This window comes from Leptonotus elevatus, chromosome 16, assembly GCF_054856555.1.
Source record: "Leptonotus elevatus isolate MCC_2025b chromosome 16, RoL_Lele_1.0, whole genome shotgun sequence".
In the NCBI taxonomy this organism is placed as follows: Eukaryota; Metazoa; Chordata; class Actinopteri; order Syngnathiformes; family Syngnathidae; genus Leptonotus; species Leptonotus elevatus.
The window spans coordinates 18,706,535-18,731,980 of record NC_141254.1 but is presented as its reverse complement, the minus strand read 5'-3'; the positions used below and the strand labels follow the sequence as shown (position 1 = coordinate 18,731,980).

Here is a 25,446-nt window from a genome sequence, read left to right as displayed (position 1 = left end):
AGCATTCACATGCACAAACACACTTGCTGCACTGACTACATTTCTGTGTGTGTGCGCGTGTGTGTGTGCGCGTGTGTGAGCGCAGCTTTCCACTGTGCTCACATCCTTGAGCGAGTGTGACATCATGGCAGTCACACCTGTAGCGCTCGACGGCGTCAACATGTCAGCTGCATGTTGTCGCCTTCACGCACGTGCGTGTTGACGTGTCCGAGCGAGCGCACACGCGCGCGCGCGTGCGTGAACGCGGTGGCATCTCCGCCACCTCAAAGACGTGGCGCGCGCGCGTGCGTGAACGCGGTGGCATCTCCGCCACCTCAAAGACGTGGCGCGCGTGTGCATGCGCGCGCGTTTGTTGTGCGCGAGCGAGTGTGACAGAGCGTCCATTCATGGGTGAAGATTGTGTCGTAAAAGCTTGCAAATAACAAAGTAGTGTTGCCAGCAGGGAGGACGTGACGGTCACTTCCTCCTTCCACTTGTTCGCTTTCCATCCCGCGTTGCTGTTTGTCACCGTCTGAAAACAACACACGCACACACACACACACGCACACCCACACACACACACACACACGTGGTCTCCCCTCCTGATGATGGCATGACATCATCAGCATGCTTAGCAACAGAATCCCCCCTCTTTTCACACTAGATAGTCAGGCGGCCATTTTGTCCAAGTTTGTGTTTTACCTTCAATGCATCTGACGTTGCATCTTGAAAAGTAGAGACAACAACTTGGAATTGTTTTGGTGAGTTATTGAACCTTGAGAGGAGATTTGCAGTTGCAGACATAGAATTGAAAAAAAAAAAAAAAAGCCAAGACAAATACATTGACGACAAAAGTGTGACCTGACCTCGTTGCATCATCGACATCATGGCACAGGTTAAAAAAAATAAAAATAAAATAAGCACGACAGGTGCAGCGATCATGTCCAGTATTCCTCACTTTTGAAGCAACGATATTGGGATGAACGAGATGAATTTTATTCTTGGTCGCAAAGTGTTCTTGTCATTTGGGGCAGACAAAAAAATTGAGAAGGGGGTGGAGTCAAAGTAGCGGCAACATTGGGAAGCGAGAGGTTCGTGAAATTGCTGGAACGCAGAGTGCGGGTGGTGGTATGCAAGGTGAGCAGGCTGAGGGAAAATCTAATCAAATGCATCCCATGATGCATTGTGCTTTGACAGAAAAGAAAAAAAAGGCTTTTTTGTTTTTGGTTCTGAATCTTGGCATGAGGCAAATTGATGACTTGTGCCAAAATCTCTTGAATAGGACGTTGAGAAACTTGAGAAAAGTTGTAGATGGCGAAAGAGTGCAAAGTCCTTAAAGATCTTCAAAGAATATTTTCTTCTCCTCATCTATTTGTTGTTGACATTTGGCAACCTCGACGACGCCGTCAAGCAATTTGTGGTGTGACTCTTGAGTCCGCTGTGAGGCGTGTGACGTGGTCGGTTGCAGTTTTTGGTGAATTCGGACTTCAGGCTATCCACATCTCGTCCGGCAACTGATTGACTGACAGCTCCGTAGACCGATTGATTGATTGATTGATTGGAGCGCTGTCCCAATACTTTTGTGGCCGTATTAGTGTTGACACCATGATGGATGATGTCTGTGTTCAATGTTTATGTAAGGCTGACTGCTAGATTGCCTGTTGTTTCAACCCTCATGGGGGTGTTTGGGTGGGTGGGGTGGGGGGGGGTTGTCCTTATGAGTCATGGGAAGGATCAGCGAGCAACGCCGACCTTTCTGGGCAATAACGCTTGCAACAAAATTCCACTGCTGATACGACAAGGCCAACGTTTACATGCGTGCTACATGCTAAGCTAGCAGCACTTTTTGCCGAGGTCTGCCCTTTGTCAGCGTTATCGCCTGCATGCGTGTTTTTCTGGACGTCTGCATGCTTTGTACACTTGTACCGTCATGCTTGCCCAGTGGGGGGGCCGGTATCGGGTGGGCGGGGGGGTGGGGGGGGGGGCTGCCCCTGCATCTTAATATAGACATTAGCGAACGTCTGCTGGCTTTGGAGTCGCACATTCCTTACCACAACAAAATGACGACTTGCTCCTAATTTGCAACTACATCCAACCAGGAACTTCGATTTTTGCTTTTTCTTTGTATTTTTAGCATACGTCTTCGAACTATTAGACACCTGTGTCACCGTTAGTTAAGTGTTGTCATGTTTCATCATACGCCACGTCACGCGTCGTACATATCGTCACGGGCCGTCACATCGCCATGTGTCAGGTCGTCACATGTTGTATGTTTTGTAATGTCATCGCTTTGTCATGTGCCCAACTTGTTTTCATGTGTCCTCACAAATTGCCGTTTGTTATAATTGCTTCGTTATTACTTTGCGGCGGTGGTCTTGAGTGTGTTGTGTTTTCGGGGGTAGCGGGTTTGCTCCCCGTGGGTTTGCTCATGCGTGCCGTGACAGCGCGTGAGTCAGCTTAGACGCGTTTATGAGTCTGTCCATTCACTTGCGCAGGTGCTGAAAGTGTCAATCAAGTCCACTTGGGTCCGCCGGCGACCCGGCGGCGGGTTCGCGCTCAGCCGGAGCGGCAACAGGAAACGGGGCTGGGGGTGGGTGGCGCCTTTTACAAGCGGCCCGAATATTGGATAGGACGCCATTACGCACGCTGGAAAGTCTCCTGATTCATGACTAGCTTTATTTGAGCAACAACATCCATCACGCTGCGGCAGCTTAGCAACATGCTAACAACAACAATAACAAGCGCTGCAAAGTCAAACAAACAGCACAAGTCTGACAACGTTTGCAGCAACAACATGACACAAAGACGGCTCAGTTCACACTTTCCGATTGGACATCCGTCAATTTGTCCTCATTAGGGTTGCGTTTGGTTGAGCTGCAGTCTATCGCGATTGGTCGCCAAACAGCGGACTGGTCGCCAGCCATTGTCAAGGGCGCATATAGAGAGGCATGAGGACAATTTCAATGTTCTTGGAATGTGGGGGGGGGGGACAAGTCACACAAAACTGCACGCAGATTTGAACCCGCAACCTTATAGAAGCCTTTGGATGGCCGCCATTTTGAAAAGGTTGCTAAAGGTGAGATGTGGTGGGTTTGGAAGTGCTTGTGTTGTCCAGGTGGCTTCCTTCAGGAAGTTTCTTTGCCACGGTGCCATTGTCATGGACGCCAGTCAAACGCAAACGCAACATCAGCGGGATAGCTCGCCAACGTCAGTCATCAGTTGTCAGTTTATTGTTGTAGAGGATTTCATCTTTGTCTGTCTGTCCAGTTGCTGTGTGAGTTAAATGGGAATATGTTGGAGACCGGTGGGTTGCTCGTGTGACGCTTGGCAGCCATTGGCCGTTTGTCTTGGCGTCCGTGAGACGTTTCAGCTGCAATGGTCATGAGAAGCGCTTGACAATAATGACACGTGTGTGCGTGTGTGTGTGCGTGGGGGTGTGCGTGTGTGGGGTGTGTGTGTGTGTACCGGCAATGTCACATTGCTGCCTACAAGACTCCATTTGAAACGTTTTTTTTGTTTTTGTTGTTTATCTGACAGCAAAGCTCGAAGTGTTATCGTCGCTGGCGTTGGCCTCTCGTGGGAAACTCTCTCACGCTTATCGGAGCTCACAAAATCACACATTGCCAAGATAGGGGGGACGCGACGCCACACGCTGACCCCGTGGGACAAATTGAACCAATTAGTTTGATAGCAAAAAAATTTTTTTTTTTTTACTTGAGTATTTTGTGAAGAGGAAACAATACTTCTACGTTCTACTCACTAGTTTTGGTTTTGTTTGTCTTTTGTACGTTTTTCACATCTTTTGACCAATCAAATGCAGCCAAAAAGTCACACGACTGCACACAAAATTAAAAACATTGATTCATCAGTTAGTTGAAAAAAGTATCAACAGATTTATTGATTATTAAAATAATCGTTAGTCGCGGCCCTAATGACTCCTTTAGCTACCATCGACGCGTGTGTGTGCGTGCGTGTGCGTGTGCGCGTGTAACTCTAGATTTCAGCTGGTTTCTTTCTGTCATTTCAGACTCCTGAAAGCCTTTTCTGAAATGAAAAGTTGATTTGCAATGTAACAAGTAGAGCTTTATGTCGAATTGCCTACTTGAGGAGCAGCGCGCGCGGGTGCGAACGCAACGCTGCTGGCCGCCACACACGATGACGACACTCTGTAAACACGTTAACGTGATGGTGTGTGTGCGTTGTGGGGGGGGGGGGGGGGGATTTGGCAGGGTGTCGGTGGTGGAGCGCTACCCGTGGCAGGGGTAAGCCTGTCTGCACAATATTTGGCTTTCTGCGGCAACAGCCAGCGAAAAGGGGAAGCGTCCAGCTTGTAAAGTTTCTTCGTAACGTCGACGTTTGCGATGGTTTTCGGATCATTCCGACTTTTTTTGTCAGTCATTGTGGAAGGAAATGAAACGTCGGCAGGTTCTGTCGCGCTTTCTTGAAACAATTTATATCAAGAAAATCATTTGGAATTGTGCTGAACTTTCTTTGTTTTTTTTGTGCCCTTAAAGATCAATCGATCGTCAATCAAATGCTGTCAGCATGTTAACGAGTGTGTGATGTTATTTTAAAGCTTCACAAGTCAGGTAGCAGACGTGAGTCACTTGGACACGCGCGTTGTATGATGTCATATACGCACATACTGTACAGTATGTTGTGCACGTGTATACATGTGTGTGTGTGTTGCTGACTGCTACAAGCTAAGCTACACGAATCTAAGCTAAGAAGCGTGCTCTGCCGCCAGATTGGAGTTTGAGGAGCACGTGAAGAAGCGTGAAGGTGATTCCTGACTTTGGTGCTGGCACGCCGTGTCTTGCGCAATGCGTCGGAATGTGTTTTTCATTTCTTAAAAAAAAAAAATAAATAAAAAAAAATAATAATAATTAAAAAAAAAAAAAAGGAAAAAAAAAAAGGAATGTGTTTTTCATTCTTGGCCTCTTTTGTTTTTGCTGACTGATCGCATGTCAGCTTGAAAAGGGCCGCCACCGCCGCCGCCGCCGTGTGACATCATCACAACATCACATCATGTTTGCGTTCGCCAAAGACAAAGAAAAAGCAAAAAGGTTGAGCGAGGAAATGTGAAGCAGCAGGTCGGATTTGCAGCCCACCTCAGGAAACCTCCCTGACACCTGGGAGGGGGGGGGGGGCAGGAGGGCAAGCGATGATGTCATATATCTCCCAATCCCTCCGGACTTGATGTGTGGTTGTTTGATTTTAAGCTAAGTGCTAACACATTGTTACCTCTGACCCGCTTTAGGGCCCCCAGCATGAGCCGGTGCTGATCCGCCGAGATGCGCCACAGCACATCAAACACCAGGGATGGGGTTGACGGGGATGTTTTGTCCTTTTTAACTCGTCCAATCCTTCAGTCAGCCTGATGCTGACTTTTGGATGAACTTCACACTTTGACTTTTCACTTCCTTTAGATGTCCCAATACTTTTGTTCACATCTTCCTGACTTTTCACTTCCTGCAGCAGGTGTCCCAACACTTTTGTGTGACTCAGCGGGATGGGACAACGCCAAGCTGATGACATCATCACACGTGAACTCAAAAACGTGATGTGCATTTTGACTTGTTGACGGGTCCGACGTGTTTGACCAGCTGAACGTTTCGTCGTCGGGTTTTGATTGCAGCTGAAAACTGAAATGATTGATGAGGCTTGCTGATGATGTCACACGATGACATCAGTACGCACACGACCGCTATGGCTGGCACACGTGTTGTTTGTGTCGACTTTCATGATTTGAACATGATTGTCACGTGATTTTCACAAGCAGGCAACATTATTTGCTAACACCAAATTTGCACCAACACTGCAGCTCTGCTTACCTTTTACCTACATGATAATGCCTGAAAGTGGTTTGTTCTTTCACAGTCGCATCAGGCTAACGACCCCGGTCCACACAGGAAGAGTGGAACCGAGAACCTCAGCACTGCAGGACGGACCTGAAAACCACTAGGACACTGCGCTGCTCTGACTTGATTAAATTGGAGTCTCAGGAAGTCTCAAATGTCTTCGGACTTTGTTGTTGAGCTTTCGACTGTTGTTTGATTGACTTCATGTGTTTCCTGTTGTTCCCGCACTTAGCCCCGCCTCCTCCCTACACCCAAAGCAGAATGGAGACGCTAATAGGAACCATATTTGGTAAGCTGCAAGTCAAGTCTCCCTGTCAGGCAGTCCGGTCACGTGACTTCCATCCGCCAATCATTGCAAAGTACAAGAACGCTTTTGTTTTCTGGGAAGGCTTCAAAAGACGAGCGGAGCTGAGTGATTAAAAAGGAAAGGAGACTCTGAAACGTGAAACGCTTTCACAAAATCAACCGCATTCCCTGGCGTTTTTTTTTCTATGGTTATCATCACTTTTGCATCTCTTGAAAAAGCATTCCCAGCTGGCCGCCGCCGGCTTCATCTTGAAATGTGAGCACAAATAAAAAGAAGACAAAAGTCGATATTGTAGTAGACGTGCGATAAGGAGCTTAGCGTGTTGTCATTAGAAACATAACATACATGTGGAACGTCACCCGCTGCACAAATATTTGCACTGTGTCAGACGGGAGATTACGTGCGGATAAATATTGTAATATTTGATACAAGTGCGATAGCAGCAATAATAACGAATCGGCGTGTGCGGGCGTGATGACGCGATTCCACCGGGTGAAGTCATCGAAGAAAAAGAAAAAGAAGGAAGACAAGAAGTTGGCTTGGCGCGAGCTGCCTTAAATGGCAAAGATGTGGCCGCCACGTTGCGGCCGCTTCTCCGAGCCAAGCGGGAAGTTTCCCGCCTGCTCGCCTCACCGCTCTGCCAACTTGATGCCCACTCGTCTTGCTACGTTACCCTAGCAACCTTTCTAAGAATGGACCTCGCAACACATTGAGCAACTCGTCAAATTTGTTTTTGAAACATTTAGCACATTTTGAAAAGCAACTCATGCAATTACTGTCATTGCAAATATTTTCAAAACGTTGTGTTCAGAGCAGTGAGCAAGTCTTAACAATATGAAACTAATCTTGCAACAGTGCATGATTTGACTGCTTTCATCCATTTCTCTATCGATCCAGAGATCAACACATTGTAGATCACATTGAGGCTCATTTTCTGTTTTTCCAATTTCAAATTTTGAAATGAAAAACGGGAGCTGACTTGTTCCCATTCCACGGAGACGGCAACACGGCATCTTGGCGGAATGTGCGCAGCGTGTGTGTGAATATCTTTAAAAAAAATGCATGATGACGCGTGTCTGAAAAATAAATGAACCTGCATGCTGAGCCACAAACGCACCTTCAACAATTCACGAGACGATATGAAAGTTTATTAATGATGAGTCATGAAAAATCCATACACATCATTCCAAAAAGCAATCACAGAACCCTTTTTTGGTGTCCTATTTGTTTTTATGGCTTGTAATCCTGTAACGGGCTGTTACTGTTTATAAATCAGGCTGCTGTCTTACTTTTTTTGTGTTTGTTGTATAGCTCTGGTTGTTTTAAAAGTGCTCTGTACAGTTGAGTTGTTTTATTAGCACTTATTTCAGGCAATTCAAGCCAAAGAATCTTGTAGAGAAAATCTCATACCACAAGTTGTCAAGATTGATGACATTCCCAAACCGCTAAAATCTTTCCCCTCTCATCTTTTTGTTGTTGTCATTTGAACGTATTACACCCTCAAGTAGTTAAAGGATGGCAGTCGTTGAGGCTCTTCAGTCGCTGTATTGCCTCGAATGGTAACAATTGAAATGCACATTCACTCAAGAAGCTAAATCGACCACAACTTGCGCCCTCGCTCGAGCCAACGTTCAAGCTTTTTTTTTTGGACATCCTGCCCTTTCACATCAAGTTCAAGTTTATTTGTGTCCCCGTCGGGCAATTATTGCTGCAGCAAGCAGTAAACAACATTTAAGACAAACAAAACAAAGAACTAAGAGCATAGAATGTTTAAGAAAACACAGTGTATATTGGCACAAGAATCAACACGACCGAAGTATGACGGGGAAAGTGCAATCAGTGCAAACAGCAATTTCTGTACAAATAGCATGCACATACCAAATCAAGCAATTCAATAACAATTGTCAAACAATCATGTACAAAAATCCTCTCCCGACCGGAGCTGAAGAGAGAAATGGCTGAAGGGACAAAGGAATGCTTGTACCTGTTGCTTTTAATCCTCGTAAATTTAAACCGAGATACAGACGGCAACATCTCAAACTCAAGATATAAGATGCTCCATTTGTCTGTCATCATCAAATACCCGACAAATACACCTGTAATAATAATAATAATAATAATAAACTATTTACATTAATTACAAGGAAATCTACAAAGGATGCGGAGAAGTGCGCTACCTCACCATTGCTACAAGATATTGTTTTTGTTGTAGTTGTCATAATTAGACAGACACGTGCCCCTTAGTTACGTATTAGTGGAGGGTCAGTTCTAATGTTTGTGGCGTATTGAGATAAAAAGAATGAAAACGCCGTTGATTTTTTTTCTATGCACAGCATTTTTTTTTTTACATTTATTGAACATAGAAGAATAATACAAAACGTCGAGTAGTCTCTCTTCCTTTGCCGTAGTGACGTCATCAAGTGGGGCCGCGCATGGCAGCGTGAAGAAAAGCAGGAACACGTCCATGGTGTCTTTTGTGTGACCTTCTAGTTCCTCAAAGTGGTTCTTTCAAACCGTAAGCTTGTTCTTCGCGTCCCACCTAGACGTTAACGCAGTTACGGTCACGTGACGACTGGTCTCGGGTTCCACAAATGTGTCCGTTACCCGAGGCTAACGTTAGCATTTTTAACGTTAGCGCCATTAGCATTAGCGCGACGTGTCGCGTCAAAACAGAGCAAGCGCTGATGAAAACTGACTTGATTCTTCTTCTTTTTTTTACTTCAGCAGAAGCAGACGAGGCAACATGTCGGTCAAGAAGGCGTCCGTCCACGCCAAGTTGATCATCGGCAGAGTAATCGGAACCAAGATGGTCAAGACCGCCAAAGTTCGCGTCACCAGGCTCGTGCTCGACCCATACTTGCTCAAGGTGAACGCAGATACCAGTAGCGCCTACTTTTTCCTGGGTTTACGTATTGTCATTACGAATTATGGGATGTCTCCAACTCTCCATCTGGGTTATCATGTCACATGCATGATAAATATGGAAGTGCACAGCCCATTTAAAAAAAAGAAAAAGTTCCGAAATTTCCATGGGTGATTCTGAATAACAAGCAGCTAACTGTCATGCTGCACTCTACTAGTTTGTATTCTCGAACAAACACATGAATTAACTTTTTGTTCAACAAGCAGTTGATCAAAACAGATGTTTGGATTGTGTGGAGGAGAGAAAACGTCACGCTGATTGTTGCACTGCAGTGAAAAAGGGATGAGCAGATGCTTAAAAAAACTTAAGGGAAGTCAGAGATTTGTTTTGTAGCACATTGTCATACAATTGTAATAACCGCTTTGAATTTTTAGCATATTGATAATGTAAACACTACAAAAGGATGTGATGTACTATCTGCGTATGATGTGGAAATGGCGTCTTTTTTTTTGTGTGTGGAAAGAATCAAATGTCTAAAATGTGGCTCCTCGTAAGTGCAGAGATATCTTGATGTAATTCCTGCGATGCAAACTCTTCATCTGGTCGTCTTTGTCTTGGTCAGTACTACAACAGGAGGAAGACGTACTTTGCGCACGACGCGCAGCAGCAGTGCACGGTGGGCGACGTGGTGCTGCTCAAGGCTCTGGTCGAGCCGCGCTCCAAACACGTCAAGCACGAGCTGGCCCAGGTGGTCCACAAAGTGGGTCGCACCGTGGACCCGCTGACTGGGAAGCGGGTAGCCGGCACCGAGTTCCTGGAGCCGTTGGACGACCTTGACGGCGATTGCCAGAATTTAGTCCACAAAGTGCAAAGCTTGAACATCTCGGCGGACACGTCGCATTAACGTTCGGGATGGTTCGAACATTCTCATCCTGGAATCTTCTCCAGCTGACTGAGTGAGAGGCGGGTGCGCTCCGGATTGGTTGCCAGTCAGAGGGCACACATAGACAAACAAACGCATTGAAGTCTGTATGAAGGGATTGTGATTTTGCAGTGTTGGAGGAAGCTGGAGTACCCGGAGAAAAGCCACTTGCCCAATGGGAGAACATGCCAACGGATTTGAGCCTGGAACTTCACAACTGCGAGGCAGACGTGCTAACCAGTACCACTGGATCTTCAACAAAGTGTTTGGAAAGTACTTTTTCTGGCTTAGTTCCATGTTTCAGTGTAAATAGGGAATCTTGGAATATTTGTGCATGTTCATGTCCTGATTATGATTATTCAAGCCAAGATTACAATAAAAAGCTGAACTACTTTCTGTCTGTTCCTTTACCTATTTGACACATCACAAATTTGACATATGTTTGCGTTAGGGCTGTAGCAAGTGTTTATTTTAATAATGATTCATTTAAAATATTTTAATTACAGAGCAGTTTTAAATTTCTTACATAAAAAATACTTTATTTCAAATTAACTGATTGTTTTTTCTGTTTTGGTCCAAATTTTTTTTGTCAGAAAATAGTCAAACCTGTTGATTGAAAGTCTTATTTTTTATGAAACTGACTGCTTTCATGGATGATAACAGAAATTGGATAATATTTACTGTAGAGATGTTGAAATGACGACAATTTGCTTTCTGAACAATTATTAAAATAGTTGTCCATTAATTTATTAATTCATTGGACCTCGTTGTTCGGCACCTGCGGATTTACCTAGTCACCACTGTTTTTGTTTTTTTTGTTTTATGCGGGATGATCAATGTGTATGTTCAAATAGCACATTGCAGTGTGATGTTATCTGATTTAAAAGTCGTACTGTATTTCATAAAAATAACCTAATTTTTACAGTAAAACTGACTGTTTGTGTAAATGTAAATTGTGTAGGCTCAAGTTCCACAGCAGATTGACACTTTTGCGACATTCTAAGTAGTTTTGGTCAAGGCGTGTTTCCGTCCGCCGGCGGCGTTTGCCTGGAGCAAGATGGCGGCGCGAGTCCTTCACACGGCGCCCAAGTGGCTGACTAGCGTCAAACTATCGCAACAAAGTCTCTCCACGAGCGGACTGATTCGTGTTTCCGTCAGGTGAGTTTCCGTCGACCCCCACCTCAGCTGCGGCCGTCGCACAAACGCAATTTATGGAGTATTCTGCTGCGGCGCCGCATCAATGTCAAGCTGCAGTGTGCTAGGTGGCTAAGCTAAGGCTAGCCCCCAAAGCTAAGCGTAGGCTTGTTGTGACGTCGTTCGTTAGCCGCCGTGCTGGCTTTTTACCAGCCAGTTGTTTTTCTCCTTGAAATGTTTCTACTTGTTATGTGGGCGAGTAGCAGGAAACTTGGCGTGACTGCCAAAGTTAGTACAATGTCAAATTATTGGCGTGGCAACTTTTTTGTGACTGGTGATGCAGTGCACGGCCACCTGTGCTCGAACACAAACTTGTTTTTCAGGAGTCACGTGATAAAGCGGCTTACAGGACGAGAGTAGCATGTATCTTTGCTTTTGATGGCTAATGAACGATAGACTCATGAAGCGTCTTCCTTGAACTCTTTTGTTTACATGTACACTTAGTGAAGTGTTTCCCCAAATTTTAGATACTTAAGTAGCAAATCCCAAAAAAGGATTTGCTCTCCGAGTACCGCTGGAATAAGCAACATTCAAACACAGGAGCGTTGTAGTGTAATAGTATCAAACAACATGACAGGTCGCATTCCTAAAGCTCTTAATATCCAAAGATGGTAACAAGGAGGCATTTCCAAGAATAAAGTCCAAATTTGAAAAGTTGAAAATTTAGTTTTTGTGTGAGGAGAATATTGATGTTGAGATGTGTGTGTGTGCCAGGAGTTTATCGGGGCTGCAGGACAGCTGGTTCAAGTCTCTGTTTGTGAGGAAGGTGGACCCACGCAAGGACGCCCACTCGCACCTGCTGGCAAAGAAGGAAGACAGCAACCTGTACAAGATCCAGTGTGAGTGGCTCGCCTTGCATAATCTTCACGTTCCTTGGATATTGTCCATCAAATCTTTTTTTTTTTTTTTTGTTCTCTTGTAGTTCATAATGTCAAGCCTGAGTGCCAGGACGACTACAACCAACTATGGTGACGCGCTTTAATTTGCTTGTCACTCGCACACACGGCAGGTCCCGCTGTCAACTGTTCACTGTGTGTGTTTTAGTGAGAGCATGTTGCCTTCCATCCACGCAGACCCGGAATACCCTTGCGAGCTCGTCGGAACATGGAACACGTGGTACGGGGAACAGGATCAGGCAGGTCAGACGCCAACGCTCTGCTGACACAAACATGCGCTGGATGGTGTGCGGTTACAGTGAACTTGCTTGACAACAAGCTGCCGTTTGTAAAGTAGTGAGCGCGTCATCCCAAAAGAGGCGTCAGCCTGTTTCAGGCCACTCCGAGCTGACCGCTGAAGTTTACTCAAAAATGAAACGCAAAACAAAAGACAATTGCTTTCGCTGTGTTTCAAGCAAAGAAACTGGCCTGCTAGCTTAATGCTAACATGTAAAGTAGCGTACCATTGACATTAGCCACAGCATTTATTTTCTGACCTATATTACAGAACCTTCTTGAGTAGAAGAAATCTATTTTTAAGTCTGCGTCTGTGTGCCAGTATTATACAATATTGCCCCCCACAGGTCAAGGCGGGCACAGCAGGACCAGCACACTGAATTTGGACCACAGCTATAAATCCTGATGCACAAACTGTTTACTGCTTTACGTTCTACTCAATCATGTCCTTACTCAGGTTTTTTTTATCAATTTACAATATTGTCAAGTGTTTGTTTTACTTATTCAAAATACCCAAATTTGTATTTTATTTGGGGGAGGCTTTAACTGATTGATGGCCTTTCTATTCTTTGATTTGACTTGCAAGTGCAGTGATGAAAATTAATTTGACACGTATCTCAAGGCGTTTGGAAGCCACTTGAATAAATTGAATATTCGGCACGCTTTCTACATTAACTTGGATAAGGGACAAACACTTGACTTTGATAATTATGTTTTGTTTTGTTTACAATGTCATCAAGTTTTGCAAATTGAGTGCCGATAAAAAGCGTAAGAAATGACATAACTGGTGTCTTCAGCATTTGTTGACGTTGATCTGGCATGTTGCAGTACACTTGTGGCGATATCGAGGAGGTTACCCGGCCCTCACCGAAGTCATGAGCAAACTCAGGCAGAACAAGGTACGGCGCCACCTGTTGACCGCTGCCAATATTACACGTGGACTGCGTTGGGAATCATTCCATCAATGCTTGATAGCGATTTTGCGATGGTGAACCGAGATCGTTCCTAAAAAGTCACTCATCGCTCGGGAGGAATTTAGTTTCTCTTAAATGATCGGCATTGTTGTGTATTATGGGATGTATTAGATTTTTTAGTGACTGTCGGTTGCTTGCTACTTTTCAAGTGATGTTGACGGCGGACTCACTTGCCATTCTGATAGCACTACAAAATGGCCCCCTGGCCATGTTTTGGATGAAGGGATTCCCAATGCAGCCCTTGTGGCAGTCAACTTGCTTTGTTGTTGATGTTCGCGCGTGCGCGTTCCCAGATGTTTTCCGATTACCGGCGGGAGCGCGGGAAGATGTTGCTGTCCCGCCGGAATCAGCTGCTGCTGGAGTTCAGCTTCTGGAACGAGCCGGTCCCCCGCGCCGGGCCCAACATCTACGAGCTACGATCCTATCAGCTCAGGGTAACGCCCCCCCCCCCCCCCCCCCCCTCCAACATTCCCGGCACTCGTCACTTGACGTGCCGCCCTTTCTTTCTGTTTGTTTACGTTGCAGCCCGGCACCATGATCGAGTGGGGCAACTACTGGTGAGTCCGTCCCACCTCCCGCATCAACATCTCATTCATTTGTCGCCATCGTTCGATGAACTTTTGATGCTTTTTGTATTGCCTTTGCAGACGGTAGCAGATGTTTGAGTGGACGGTATTTCGAAAGCATCACAATCTCGGCATGACCCCGAAAAATGAAAGAAGTAGCATGGCCGTTGTCACTTAATTGTCATGTGATACATGATTGACCTTCTAATTTCAAACTCGCATTAATTGCTGTTGTGCAGGGGCGGGCAAACTTTGCTGCTCAAGGGCTACGTTGGATTGGTCAAAAAATCATTCATTCTCATCTTCAATTGCAATTAACAATTCGTGATTACGTTTAGTCAATGAACCAATTGTTGAATAAAATGTGTAAACATTTAAGCTACTGCGTTCACCACTTTGTGTTTTTGATCAATTTTGGAGTTCTTGTGTTGAGACAAATGCTTTTCGGTTCTCTTAAGCGGCGAAGCGGCAGTCCGAACTCTTCAGCAGGTAAGAGGACCCCCAAAAATATTTGTCTCAACAGAAAAATTCCAAAACTTGTCATACACGTTTTTATTTGACTTTATTTTGCTAATAGTTCTTAGTCACAGTAAGAGAAGAGTTTGTCTTCATTTATGATTAAACAAATGCGACAAAAATGTCAAATTTGGTGTTCGGCGGGAAAAGAGCGTTTGTGGCCCACGTGCCTTACTTTGCCCACCTCGGCTATAAGTGAACGTTTGCATTTGTTGGAATCTAAGCCATCATGAGCATCAACAGGGTTGGGTGTCCGTCACACCTGATTGGGCGTCCGTCCGTCCGTCCGGGAATGACTTTGAACTAATGGCGTGGAAGACGTTGCCGCGATGGGTCGCGTGACGCTTGTCTTCCGCTCCTCTCCGCAGGGCGCGCGCCATCGAGATTCGCCAGCAGAACCAGGAAGCCGTGGGAGGCTTTTTCTCCCAAATTGGAAATTTGTACCAAGTTCACCACTTGTGGGGTGAGCGCCACATGAACTTTGCATCGGGTTTGGATTGGATTGCGGCACTTTACTGACGTTGTCTTTCAGCCTACAAAGATCTCCAATCCAGAGAAAGCGTCCGAAATGCAGCCTGGCAGCGAGAAGGATGGGACGAGGTCGTCTACTACACAGGTGGGTCGACGTGTTGACTTCGCATTCACGTCACGGCGCGTCTTTGACTGGCTACATTCCCTTCGCGCCGCACTTGACAGAGTTGCGACTCTGACTGGAGTCGTCACAGCTTTTATTATTTGATTATTGGGACAAATCCACTCTTAACGCACCTCAGACCGGAGGCCAATCATAAATATTTGGTTGCTACTTGACACCTCCAACGTAACATATTGACATCATATTGGAACGTTTTTTCCCGTTTACGCGACAGAGATGAGGAGATTTAAATTTGTGTGAGTCGTATGAGCTCATGTAACGGTTGACACTTTTTTTGGCTTCTTTCTGCAGTGCCGCTCATTCAGCACATGGAATCTCGAGTTATGATTCCCTTGAAGAGTTCGCCCTTAAAGTGAGCCGTGCCACCCCGTGACCCCGTGCAGAGGAGGAGGAGGCGGAGGAGGAGGCGGCGCCGCCCGAGAGGATGTTCCGCTTGACTTTGCTTGGCGTGTGAGCTTCCGATGTCTTGAGCATCATGATCATCATCTTCATCGTGGTCTCCTCCTCTGAGGAAGACCTCAGCTGACTTCCCAAGAAATGTTTACTGATTAACTTGATTTTTTTTTTTAAATGATTAAAAAAAATAACAAGAGAATAATAAATCCCGGTTTGGTTTCCATGGTGATGCTCGTAGTTTTTCCATTAAATACGTGGAAGCTATCCGAAAAGTAGAACTTGCTAATGATTTGATCAGGATTGTTTGTGTTCTTACTGCCTTTGTTGAGCTGCTAATGGGGTGTGGTGGGGCTGCTGTTAGCACTTCCTGACTGGAGGAAGGTAGAACTGTGGTAAATGTGTGATCAGCTGTGCTTGAATGGTGACTTAGTTGTACATAATGAAATTAAACCTCTAATCAACACACCTCTTGTATTATTTCACAGCACACACATTCAAACCTGGTGGTTGCTTGGCAACCTGTGTCCTCATTTTTTAAAGTGAAACTTACTCATCAATTTTCCATTAAAAATATAGAAAATAGCTTTAAAAATCTGTATGTCCAGGAGTAAGGGATCCTGGTCCTCGAGAGTCACTGTCCTGCCTGTCTTCCATGTGTCCCTCCGCCAACACAGCTGATTTGATTAACAGGATTGTTATCAGGCTTCGACAGAGCTTGCTGATGAGCTGACAATATGAGTCAGCTGTGTTGGAGGAGGGAGACATGGAAAACAGGCAGGACAGCGGCTCTCAAGGACCAGGGTTCACTACCTCTGACATAGACCACTCTAACCCATTCCTTGATTTTGTTGATTTTAAAGTAAGGCTGGCAAAATATCTAGCCAATTCATTATTCCTCAAGAAGTTTTGAAAATGAATGAGCAACTACAGTTTGAAAGTAGAAAAAGAGAAAAGAAAAATAAGACGGAACCCTAGCTGTGCGAAAAACAAACAAAAAAATAACGGTATGTAAGTACTGCAGCATTACTTGCTCGGAATCAGGTTGTCTAACGTCCGAGCCTCGCCTTGTTCACTGAACGCATCAGGAGATCACGTGTTGGCCTTCTGGAAGTCTCTTTCTTCCTTTTCATAGCTTCCGGCTGGCGTGTCTTCTTCACGGCCGCGCCGATTTTCCGCCACGTTCATTCATCATGTCCGCCGTGAAAGCTCTGAATCCGAAGGCGGAGGTGGCCCGCGCCCAGGCCGCCCTGGCGGTCAACATCAGCGCGGCCCGGGGGCTCCAGGACGTCCTCAAGAGCAACCTGGGACCCAAAGGCACCATGAAGATGTGGGTACCACCCGCAAACCACGTTTCTTTCCATCGCGAGTTAAATGCTAGGCTAGGCTAAATGACTATCAAGCTAAGCTAAGTCACTAAGTAGCTGTGGGCTCTGAATGCAGGTTCCTAACTGTGGACTTCTCGTCCCGAAAGTTGAATGTAATGTTTCCGTGTAGTTTTCTGCCTCTTCCATTCTGTGAAGTCACGGGAAGTATTTTTAAGGCCTCACGTAGCCAATGCTAACAAATGCTAACCATATGCCGGCGCACGTTGCTGCCTGCCCCGTCACGATCCGCCTTAGCATGCTAAACTTAGCATCATCATCATCGTCTTTGAATCGGAATCATCTTTATTGACCAAGTCTGGTCAAGCACAAAGAATTAAACTGGAATTAGTCTCCGATAGGTGAACTCCTATCAAATAAAATAAAAAGACGCTATCATATCAATTGAGGATGTATGCATAATATTGTACAAAGATCAGACACATAAACAATAGAAAACACGCTGACGTAACTATTACCTTATAATACCGTATAATTTATAATACTGTTAATAACGCAACTAATAAGAATAATACTTGCCACTGAAATTTTGAGTCAACTGTTGAACAAAGAGCTGCTGCTCTTGCTGTTTGGGGCATTTCAAAAGAATCCAAAAGTGGCAAGGAGCTTTTCTGCGCCACGAATTTTACAATAGCAACAAACAGAAGACCTTCCTTCCCAATGCATGGCGCTGATACAATTAAGTCATTCTTTGCTGTCTGGTTTAGATTTTTGCTCATCGTTGATGAGGAACGATGTACTCGCCTCATTGGTTGAAAGGTTTAAGGGGCTTCGATTGAGTTAAATATGGACTGAAATGTTATGTTGTTAATGCGAGATTGTTGTTGTGTTTGCAGGTTGGTTTCTGGAGCAGGTGACATCAAGCTGACCAAAGATGGAAACGTCCTCTTGCACGAGATGGTAATTAACCACATTTGATGCACATTTCACTGCCCCCGCCCCCTCCCTTTTTGGAGTGCGGCTATCATGTTAAAGTAGCCTTTTTATTTTTGAAATCCTTGTTAAAATCACACTTTGGTTTAGGACCATCGCGTCAATCAAAACGTCGTTTGTTCCTTTTTAATTTGTTTTTGTGTCATTTTGTTTTTTTGCCAGCAAATTCAGCACCCGACGGCGTCGCTCATCGCCAAAGTGGCCACAGCCCAGGATGACATCACAGGAGACGGGACCACCTCCAACGTCCTCATCATTGGCGAGCTGCTCAAGCAGGCCGACCTCTACGTGTCCGAGGTGCTGCTGCACACATTCTAGCTTGTTTATTTATTTGGTTGGTTGGTTGTTTGCGCGTTTGTGCTAACGAGCTGCCGGCGGGGTACGATCAGGGTCTCCACCCGAGGATCATAGCCGAGGGCTTTGATGCGGCCAAGGAGAAGGCGTTGGCCGTGCTGGAGGAGGTGAAGGTGATGCGGCAGATGGACAGAGAGATCCTCATAGACGTCGCCCGGACCTCCCTCAGGACCAAAGTCCACGCCGAGCTGGCCGACCTCCTCACCGAGGTTGCGCTCTCGCCAGCTTGTAAACATTTCCGTTTGGCCACGAAATGTTTCCGGGCTCAATGGAGATGTTGTGAATGTGCCGCAGGCGGTGGTGGACGCCGTGCTGACCATCGCCAAGCCCAACGAGCCCATCGACTTGTACATGGTGGAGATCATGGAGATGAAACACAAGACGGACTGCGACACACAGTGAGTGGTCGCCGACCAGTACGCGAACGACCGTTAAACCCGTTCTTTAAAAAAGGATCTTGATAGGCTTGTAAGACGGCCGTTTTACTCGTGTGCGGAGGTCAGCAACCTTTCCCGTCAAAAGAGCCATTTTAGGTCAGATAAATCACCAAAAATGTGTCCGGAGCCGGACAACATTTGAACATTGTGATAAAGGAAACTGTGTGTTAGTGTTAGTCTAAATGTACGGAGGGCCCATGAGCTAATTGGAGATGAACCACAACTCAAAAATATGTCAGTATCCAATACGTAGACATTCCTTTTCTTCTCATTTTAATTTTTTTGTTTTCATGCATTTTTTTATTTTTCTGTCAAATTTCTGATATTTTTGACAATTTACTGAATATATTATGGTCAATTTCTGCCGTCTTTTTTATTGGGCGGGTTATGGCTATTTTTAAAAAAAAATATTTTCCTGCCATTATTTGCTAGCAATTTTTTGGGCATTTTTTTGTTACTTTTTTAACATTTTCTTTCCTGCGTTTTCTTGAATCATTTTTTGTCATTTTTGGTGTGGAGATTTTATGATCATTTTCGACTTTTCCTCCTCCTTTTTGGACATTTTTAGGTAATAAAAAAACCCCGTCTACCTCTTGTGTCCCTTTATCTTAGAAATTTGGACTCTGATATTTGAATATTTAATTGTTCATTTAAAAAAAAATCTAAATCATTAATTTAAATATTATTTTCCCTAAAATCAAAATATGTATATATAAAAAATATATATATATAATTTCTACTATATTTTCCGGCTGCACTCGTGGGTCGGAAATGACGAGTGATTCTGCGCAAAAAAATTTTTTTAGAGATTGAGGGAAATGGCATTGGGCTAAATATCTCAACGTTAATATAAGTGAAGACGATTTTAAATGTTTGCTGTTTTCTGCAAATTTAAACACAAAGCAACAACATATAAACCGACAATATAGAAGCGACGGAACCGCGCCCCATTCCCGATCGGCCTTGTCTACAAACGCGGGTGGGTTTGCGTGTTTCCAGGCTGATCCGAGGCCTGGTGCTGGACCACGGCGCCAGGCACCCCGACATGAAGAAGCGGGTGGAGGACGCCTTCGTGCTGACCTGCAACGTGTCGCTGGAGTACGAGAAGACGGAGGTCAACTCGGGCTTCTTCTACAAGAGTGCCGAAGAGCGCGAGAAGTTCGTGGCGGCCGAGCGCAAGTTCATCATCGAGCGCGTGCGCAAGATCGTCGACCTCAAAAAGCGCGTGTGTCCCGACGGCGACAAAGGCTTCGTCGTCATCAACCAGAAGGTAACCGCAAAAGCTTGTCTTGCCGGCGGATGGCGGCGGCCGCACAGTGAACACCCGGGGGGCGCCGGCCACGTGGGTGCTTCCCGGTCACATGACTGTGCTATAGTAAAGCGTGACGTGTACCTCTGCGTGCGGGGGCCCCCCCTCCCCCCGACATGTATTCATCACGTCACCACAGCGGCCCGACGGCGACCTCGTCTCGCTCGGCCCGTTAACGCGCTCCGCTTGTTCTTCAGGGCATCGACCCGTACTCCCTGGACGCCCTCGCCAAGGACGGCATCGTCGCCCTGCGCAGAGCCAAGAGGAGGAACATGGAGAGGTCAAAGTTCAATGCATACACTCCATAATCCGATAATGGCCGATAATCTACACTCATGCAAAGAGTTCGGTCCACACTGCGCCACCTGAAAAATGTTGCCGGCAGCCCGCGGCGCTTCTCTCACGTTTTTTTTTTTTTTTTGCGGCACGGCAGGCTGACGCTGGCTTGCGGCGGCATCGCCATGAACTCCGTGGACGACCTGACACCCGAATGTTTGGGACACGCCGGGCTGGTGTACGAGCACACGCTGGTGAGTCTCGCCAACCACTCAACGTTGCCCGCATGCAAAATGTGTTGAAAGAAACACGAAGGCTTTGGCGTTGCAGGGCGAGGAGAAGTTCACGTTTGTGGAGAAGTGCAGCAACCCGCGCTCGGTCACGCTTCTGGTCAAAGGGCCCAACAAGCACACGCTCACGCAAATCAAAGACGCCGTCAGGGACGGCCTGCGCGCCGTCAAGAACGCCATCGAGGACGGTAAGGCAAAAAAAAAAAAATGTTTGTAAATATAAATGGAAATGAAAACAAAAAATAATATGTGTTTTTATTTTTATTTTCACTTTTATTTAATTTTGTTTTGGCATCTTTGGCCCTCCAAAATTAAAAAATCTCAAGAATCGGAAAATAAATGTCGTACTCGTGCCTCCACGTTTTGGTACTAGTTAGCCTGCTGTGATGGATGCGAGCTAAGCCGCTTCCTCCGTTTGCCGCCAGGTTGCGTGGTGGCGGGTGCGGGCGCGCTGGAGGTGGCCCTGGCGGACGCGCTCGTCAAACACAAGGCCAGCGTGAAGGGGCGGGCCCAGCTGGGCGTGCAGGCCTTCGCCGACGCCCTCCTCGTCATTCCGAAGGTTTGCCGTCATCCGGGTCGTCTTCTCGTCTAAAGCTATGACACACTGGATAAAAGAATGTTTTTTTGTTCGCCATGACATCATTTGTAACGTAATAGCTGTCAACAACATCATATCAATTGTGGCAAAAACCTGTTTGGAAGACTGGTTGTATTTTCTGCTCTCTTCTTGCAACTAACTGAGGAATCCCCCCCCCCCCCCAGGTTCTGGCTCTAAACTCGGGCTACGACCCTCAGGAGACTCTTCTGAAGCTGCAGACGGAGTTCAAAGAGTCCGGAGGTCAGCTGGTGGGCGTGGACCTCAGCACAGGTGAAACAACGAGCAGCGCAAATGATTCGCATCTGAAAAGGAAACCGGAAACATTTGAGAAAGTTGCCAAGAAGTGTTGAGAACACGTCGAACCGCATTCTGCCGAAATACCCCGGCATCGTTGGAACGTCGTTGTCACAAGATAACGTAGCCGCTAATGCTGTTAGCGCACGCCAGTTTTGTTCTGGAATTCAAAACAATGGCTTTCAAACTTGCTGTGGGCTTGATTGTTTTGCAAATTTGCACAATTGAGAAGGTCACGCGTTTTGTAAAGATGGACTTTTTGCAAGGGGGGGGGGGGATTGGGCAATAAATGACTTGATATTCTTTTGTCACACTTTTTTTTTTTATATATTTAAGATGGCCGACAATTAAAATTGCGATGACACCACCCCATGTGTTTCAGGGGAGCCGATGGTAGCGGGCGAGGTTGGCGTGTGGGACAACTACAGCGTCAAGAAGCAACTACTTCACTCTTGGTGATTAAAACGCCTGCGACGACGTCATCAGCAGCATCATTTTTATCATTATTAATATTTTTGTATTTGTGTGTGTGTGTAGCACGGTGATCGCCAGCAACATCCTGCTGGTGGACGAGATCATGCGCGCCGGAATGTCTTCCCTCAAAGGTTAAAGGTCAAATGTGGACAAGCAGCAGCAAGCACTCGGGAGTTCACCAAACTTTTGTTTCCTTATTCAGCAAAGAATTTGGGATTAGTTTATTTATCACATTTTGTTTAGAAGAAAGAGAAAAAAAAAGCACTGATTACAGCTTCTTTGTGTGCCCATTAAATTTCCTCGTGACCAGCTGATTGTTGTATGATTTGTTTTTTTGTAAGAGGATTCTTGTACTTGAAGAAACCTTAATTTCAAACGGGGGACAAATAAAAGCGTTACAGGACGGGGTCTGGACCGCATACGCAAAAGGACATGACTTCTAATACAGGCCCTGATTATTCAAAAAAAAAAAAAAAAAGTTCACCAGAGATGGGACATTGTGATTTTCTAAGGAATGCTGTCGAGATGGTCATTTGAAAATGTTGAAATATCCATTTTCTTAACCGCTGAATCATAAGGGTTGCAGGGCTGCTGGAGCCTATCCCAGCCGGCTTCGGGCGGTAGGCGGAATACACCGGGAACGAGTTGCCAGCCAATCCAGGGCACACACGAACAACCATTCACACAAAGTTGAAATATAAATTCCCTAATTGTCACTCCTGTCACACATGAATAGGAGTGTCATTAAAGACAATTTGAGTAAAAAATGTTCTGGAGTGTATGAAACTGGTAGCCCTTCAGTGTTGCGCAATCCAGGTCCAGAAAGTAAAACCCTGCCACAGATTGGCTTTAGCCGCAGCTAAACAAGCTCAAAGAGGCACCTCTTGCTAAAGTCAAAATGTTTCAGGGTTTGTTCTCTCTGGACCCCCCAACCCTGGCCCTTCATATCAAGAAGTAGCCGTCTGTTTCAATAAGGTTGCAGATGACAGAAAGGGGACGATAATATCTCTAAATATAGCTAATTAATTGTAGCATATTTAGCTAAAGCTAATTTCCAAATTAAAATATGCTGAAATGTTATTCATGTTAGAGTAACATGGCACGAAAACATTTTTTAATATATTTTTTTTTTTATCAGAGATGTGATTTTTTTAAAAATTTTGCTTTGTGTGAAAACATATCGGGGGGGGGGGGGGGTGGCGGCTATGCCTTATTTCATAAACTTTGCTCGAAAGTAACCGAAGTACATTTCTATAAAATTGTGTCAGTGCGGGTAAAAAAAAGAAAGATAAACTTGGTGTTTCTTATCGAGCGCTTTTGTTCGATGCACTCAAACTTGAAAAGTGTTAACGTGAGCTCTTTTTGAGAAAATAACGCGTTTTCAAGCCACCTCGAATGCGTAAGGCATATTATATATCATTTCAAGCGAAGTACATTTTGAACAAATGTGCATCTGTTCGAGCAAGCGGAACATTACTTGTGTTTCTGTTTCTTTGTTTCTTGTCGAGCTCTTGTTGGGTGCACTCAAACAGCAGAAGCAACATAGCGGGAAAAAAAATTGATGCCTTTATTTCCTTCCCTTCATTTGTAGTTCACAAGTCAAGATGCGCTTTATGTACCTTTTATGTGTTTGTTTACTGTCAACAATGACGGCGGCGGCGGCGGCAGGTAAGAAGAAAACTTAACCCTTTGCAGATAGACAACAGGAGACATTTTGGCAACAAGTTGTATTTGTTCTGACGACATCAGCCCAAGATGACGTCATGATAGCCATCCCCGGAGGGTGGATGATGAAGAGGAGGAGCTCCGATGGGGCTGAAGATGAAGATGAGACGGAGATTGAACTTTTGCCTTTTCTCTTGGACAAAAGTCCCGTCACCAACTCCGCTTTCAGGTCATCACGACAGCGCATTTTCACATTTTCATCTTTCACATTTTCATGCTGATATCAACATCAAGCGACTGTTTCAGAGAGTTCGTGAGGGACCAAAAGTACAAAACAGAAGCTGAGAAGTTTGGCTGGAGTTTCGTCTTCCAGGATTTTGTGTCGGATGACGTCAAGAGCAAAGTGACGCACACCATTAAGGTAACAAAAGAAAAAAAAAGAAGTTATTTGCAGTGTGTTTTCTGTTTGTCCATCAGATGGCGCTGTCACATCAGTCTTCAAGTATTTATTGTTGTCGTTGCAGTCGGCTCCATGGTGGCTTCCTGTCCAACGGGCCTTCTGGCGGCAGGTCAGCTGACCTTTCCTTTCCTCTTTGGCTTTACGTTACGCGCGTCTGCTCACATGTGACCGCCCCGCCCTCTCCCAGCCTTCGGGTTCCGCTTCGGGTATCAGTTCTCGTCTGGACTTCCCGGTGGTCCAGGTCAGCTGGAACGACGCGCAGGCCTACTGCAAATGGAAGAGGAAGAAGCTGCCCACGGAGGACCAGTGGGAGTGGGCGGCCCGAGGCGGACTCACACGTAACAAACACACAGTCTGGCTCTCGAACCCGTGACTTCATGGCCATCACCTTCCCGCCTTTTGCTGGCAGGTGCGACTTTCCCGTGGGGGAAGCGCTTCCAAGCCAACAGAAGCAACCTGTGGCAGGTGAGCTAAGACGTGGTGACGCTGATGTCATCAAGGTGCGACGCGGTCACTAATTAGCATGCTAATGAGACGACCCCAAAGTTGACATTAAAACGGGACGTGGGCGACAGGGCGCGTTTCCGGACGGCGACACGGCGGAGGACGGATATCACGGCCTGGCTCCCGTCCACGCGTTCCCGCCTCAGAACAAGTTTGGTAAGGAGGGACGAAGGTGACGATGATGACGATGATGTCGTTGACGACGTTGGTGCGTGCGTGCAGGCCTGCTGGACATGTTGGGGAACACGTGGGAGTGGACGTCCAGCGCCTTTCGAGGATCCCATCAGAAAATGTTCACGCTGCGCGGCGCCTCTTGGATCGACACGGCCGACGGCTCGGCCAATCACAGAGCGGAAGTGGCCGTCAGGTGGGCTTTTGAACGCGGCACACACGGCATTCACCACCCAATTTGCTTGTGTTGTTCCTGAAATTATTTGGACTCAAATTGACTTGAGCGAATCCATTTGGACTAAATGTCATGTCCGTTCGTGTCCCGCAGGATGGGGAACACCCCCGACTCGGCCTCGGATAACCTGAGCTTCAGGTGCGCCTCCGATGGCCTCGAGAGGGAACTGCGAGCAGACTTGTAAGCTGCAGCAAGACCGCAACAACGGCGACAGGAAGCGTGTCAAAGTTTTCAGTTGCGATCAGAGGGGGAAAAAATGTGATGTGAAAGTCGCTGACTCGACGAAGACGTTGAGTGCGACGGTTGAAGGACCGGCGACAAAAATAAATAAAAAAAAGTTTCCACCCGTGTGACAAGAATGTTAACAAGGGGCTGCCCGTCCGCCAGTGCCCAGGAAGCAGGAAGTGGTTTTAAGATTCAAGACGCACTTTCAAACGCACACTGAATGTTTGTCATCGACCAAAAATGTTTGACTTTTCGTTCGTCTTAGCTTTTACCTCCGCCAAGGAACTTGTTTGCCTACAACTTGCTGTTGAGATTTGTTTTCCCCTTTTCATCCTTCCAAGGACATCCAGCTGATTACAGCTCAATCTATTCATCAGTCAATAAAACAAAAAAACTGACAAATGTGTCAAATCCAGATTTGATCCACATTTTAT

At 45.9% G+C, this 25,446-nt stretch overlaps 5 protein-coding genes across 6 annotated transcripts in view; all 5 read left to right on the top strand.

The window, feature by feature from the left end:
* The window catches only part of LOC147161172 (uncharacterized), a 31,608-nt gene extending 25,153 nt beyond the window's left edge, over window positions 1-6,455 (top strand). Inside the window, exon 10 of the mRNA XM_086057903.1 lies at window positions 5,860-6,455. The gene's annotated coding sequence lies outside the window, so the exon portion shown is untranslated. The remainder of the gene's footprint in view (window positions 1-5,859) is intronic.
* Window positions 6,456-8,537: 2,082 nt separating this feature from the next.
* mrps17 (mitochondrial ribosomal protein S17) lies at window positions 8,538-10,324 on the top strand. 2 transcript variants are annotated; one of them, XM_086098903.1, is made up of 3 exons: window positions 8,538-8,662; window positions 8,872-9,013; window positions 9,633-10,324. In XM_086098903.1, exons 2-3 carry the CDS (start codon window positions 8,891-8,893, stop codon window positions 9,912-9,914), a joined length of 405 nt encoding a protein of 134 aa, XP_085955029.1. In that variant the 5' UTR covers window positions 8,538-8,662; window positions 8,872-8,890; the 3' UTR covers window positions 9,915-10,324. The 2 variants fall into 2 exon arrangements, with proteins under 2 accessions (XP_085955029.1, XP_085955030.1); XM_086098904.1 differs by having other exon boundaries at window positions 8,542-8,662; window positions 8,875-9,013.
* A 650-nt stretch (window positions 10,325-10,974) lies between these two features.
* Window positions 10,975-15,868, top strand: LOC147161170 (protein NipSnap homolog 2-like). The gene is made up of 10 exons (XM_086057691.1): window positions 10,975-11,090; window positions 11,841-11,965; window positions 12,049-12,094; window positions 12,171-12,265; window positions 13,127-13,197; window positions 13,566-13,706; window positions 13,798-13,829; window positions 14,723-14,817; window positions 14,887-14,970; window positions 15,301-15,868. The coding sequence occupies exons 1-10, from the start codon at window positions 10,990-10,992 to the stop codon at window positions 15,363-15,365; spliced, it is 855 nt and encodes a 284-aa protein (XP_085913817.1). The 5' UTR covers window positions 10,975-10,989; the 3' UTR covers window positions 15,366-15,868.
* Window positions 15,869-16,522: 654 nt separating this feature from the next.
* cct6a (chaperonin containing TCP1, subunit 6A (zeta 1)) lies at window positions 16,523-22,063 on the top strand. Its single transcript, XM_086057668.1, has 13 exons — window positions 16,523-16,732; window positions 17,624-17,687; window positions 17,883-18,017; window positions 18,110-18,283; window positions 18,369-18,472; window positions 19,511-19,781; window positions 20,018-20,100; window positions 20,254-20,350; window positions 20,427-20,574; window positions 20,812-20,945; window positions 21,149-21,254; window positions 21,661-21,733; window positions 21,816-22,063. Exons 1-13 carry the CDS (start codon window positions 16,596-16,598, stop codon window positions 21,886-21,888), a joined length of 1,599 nt encoding a protein of 532 aa, XP_085913794.1. The 5' UTR covers window positions 16,523-16,595; the 3' UTR covers window positions 21,889-22,063.
* A 1,184-nt stretch (window positions 22,064-23,247) lies between these two features.
* On the top strand, window positions 23,248-25,427 carry sumf2 (sulfatase modifying factor 2). Its single transcript, XM_086098243.1, has 9 exons — window positions 23,248-23,420; window positions 23,502-23,646; window positions 23,724-23,838; window positions 23,942-23,986; window positions 24,065-24,215; window positions 24,287-24,342; window positions 24,453-24,537; window positions 24,604-24,748; window positions 24,881-25,427. Exons 1-9 carry the CDS (start codon window positions 23,357-23,359, stop codon window positions 24,969-24,971), a joined length of 897 nt encoding a protein of 298 aa, XP_085954369.1. The 5' UTR covers window positions 23,248-23,356; the 3' UTR covers window positions 24,972-25,427.
* Window positions 25,428-25,446: the final 19 nt, after the last annotated feature.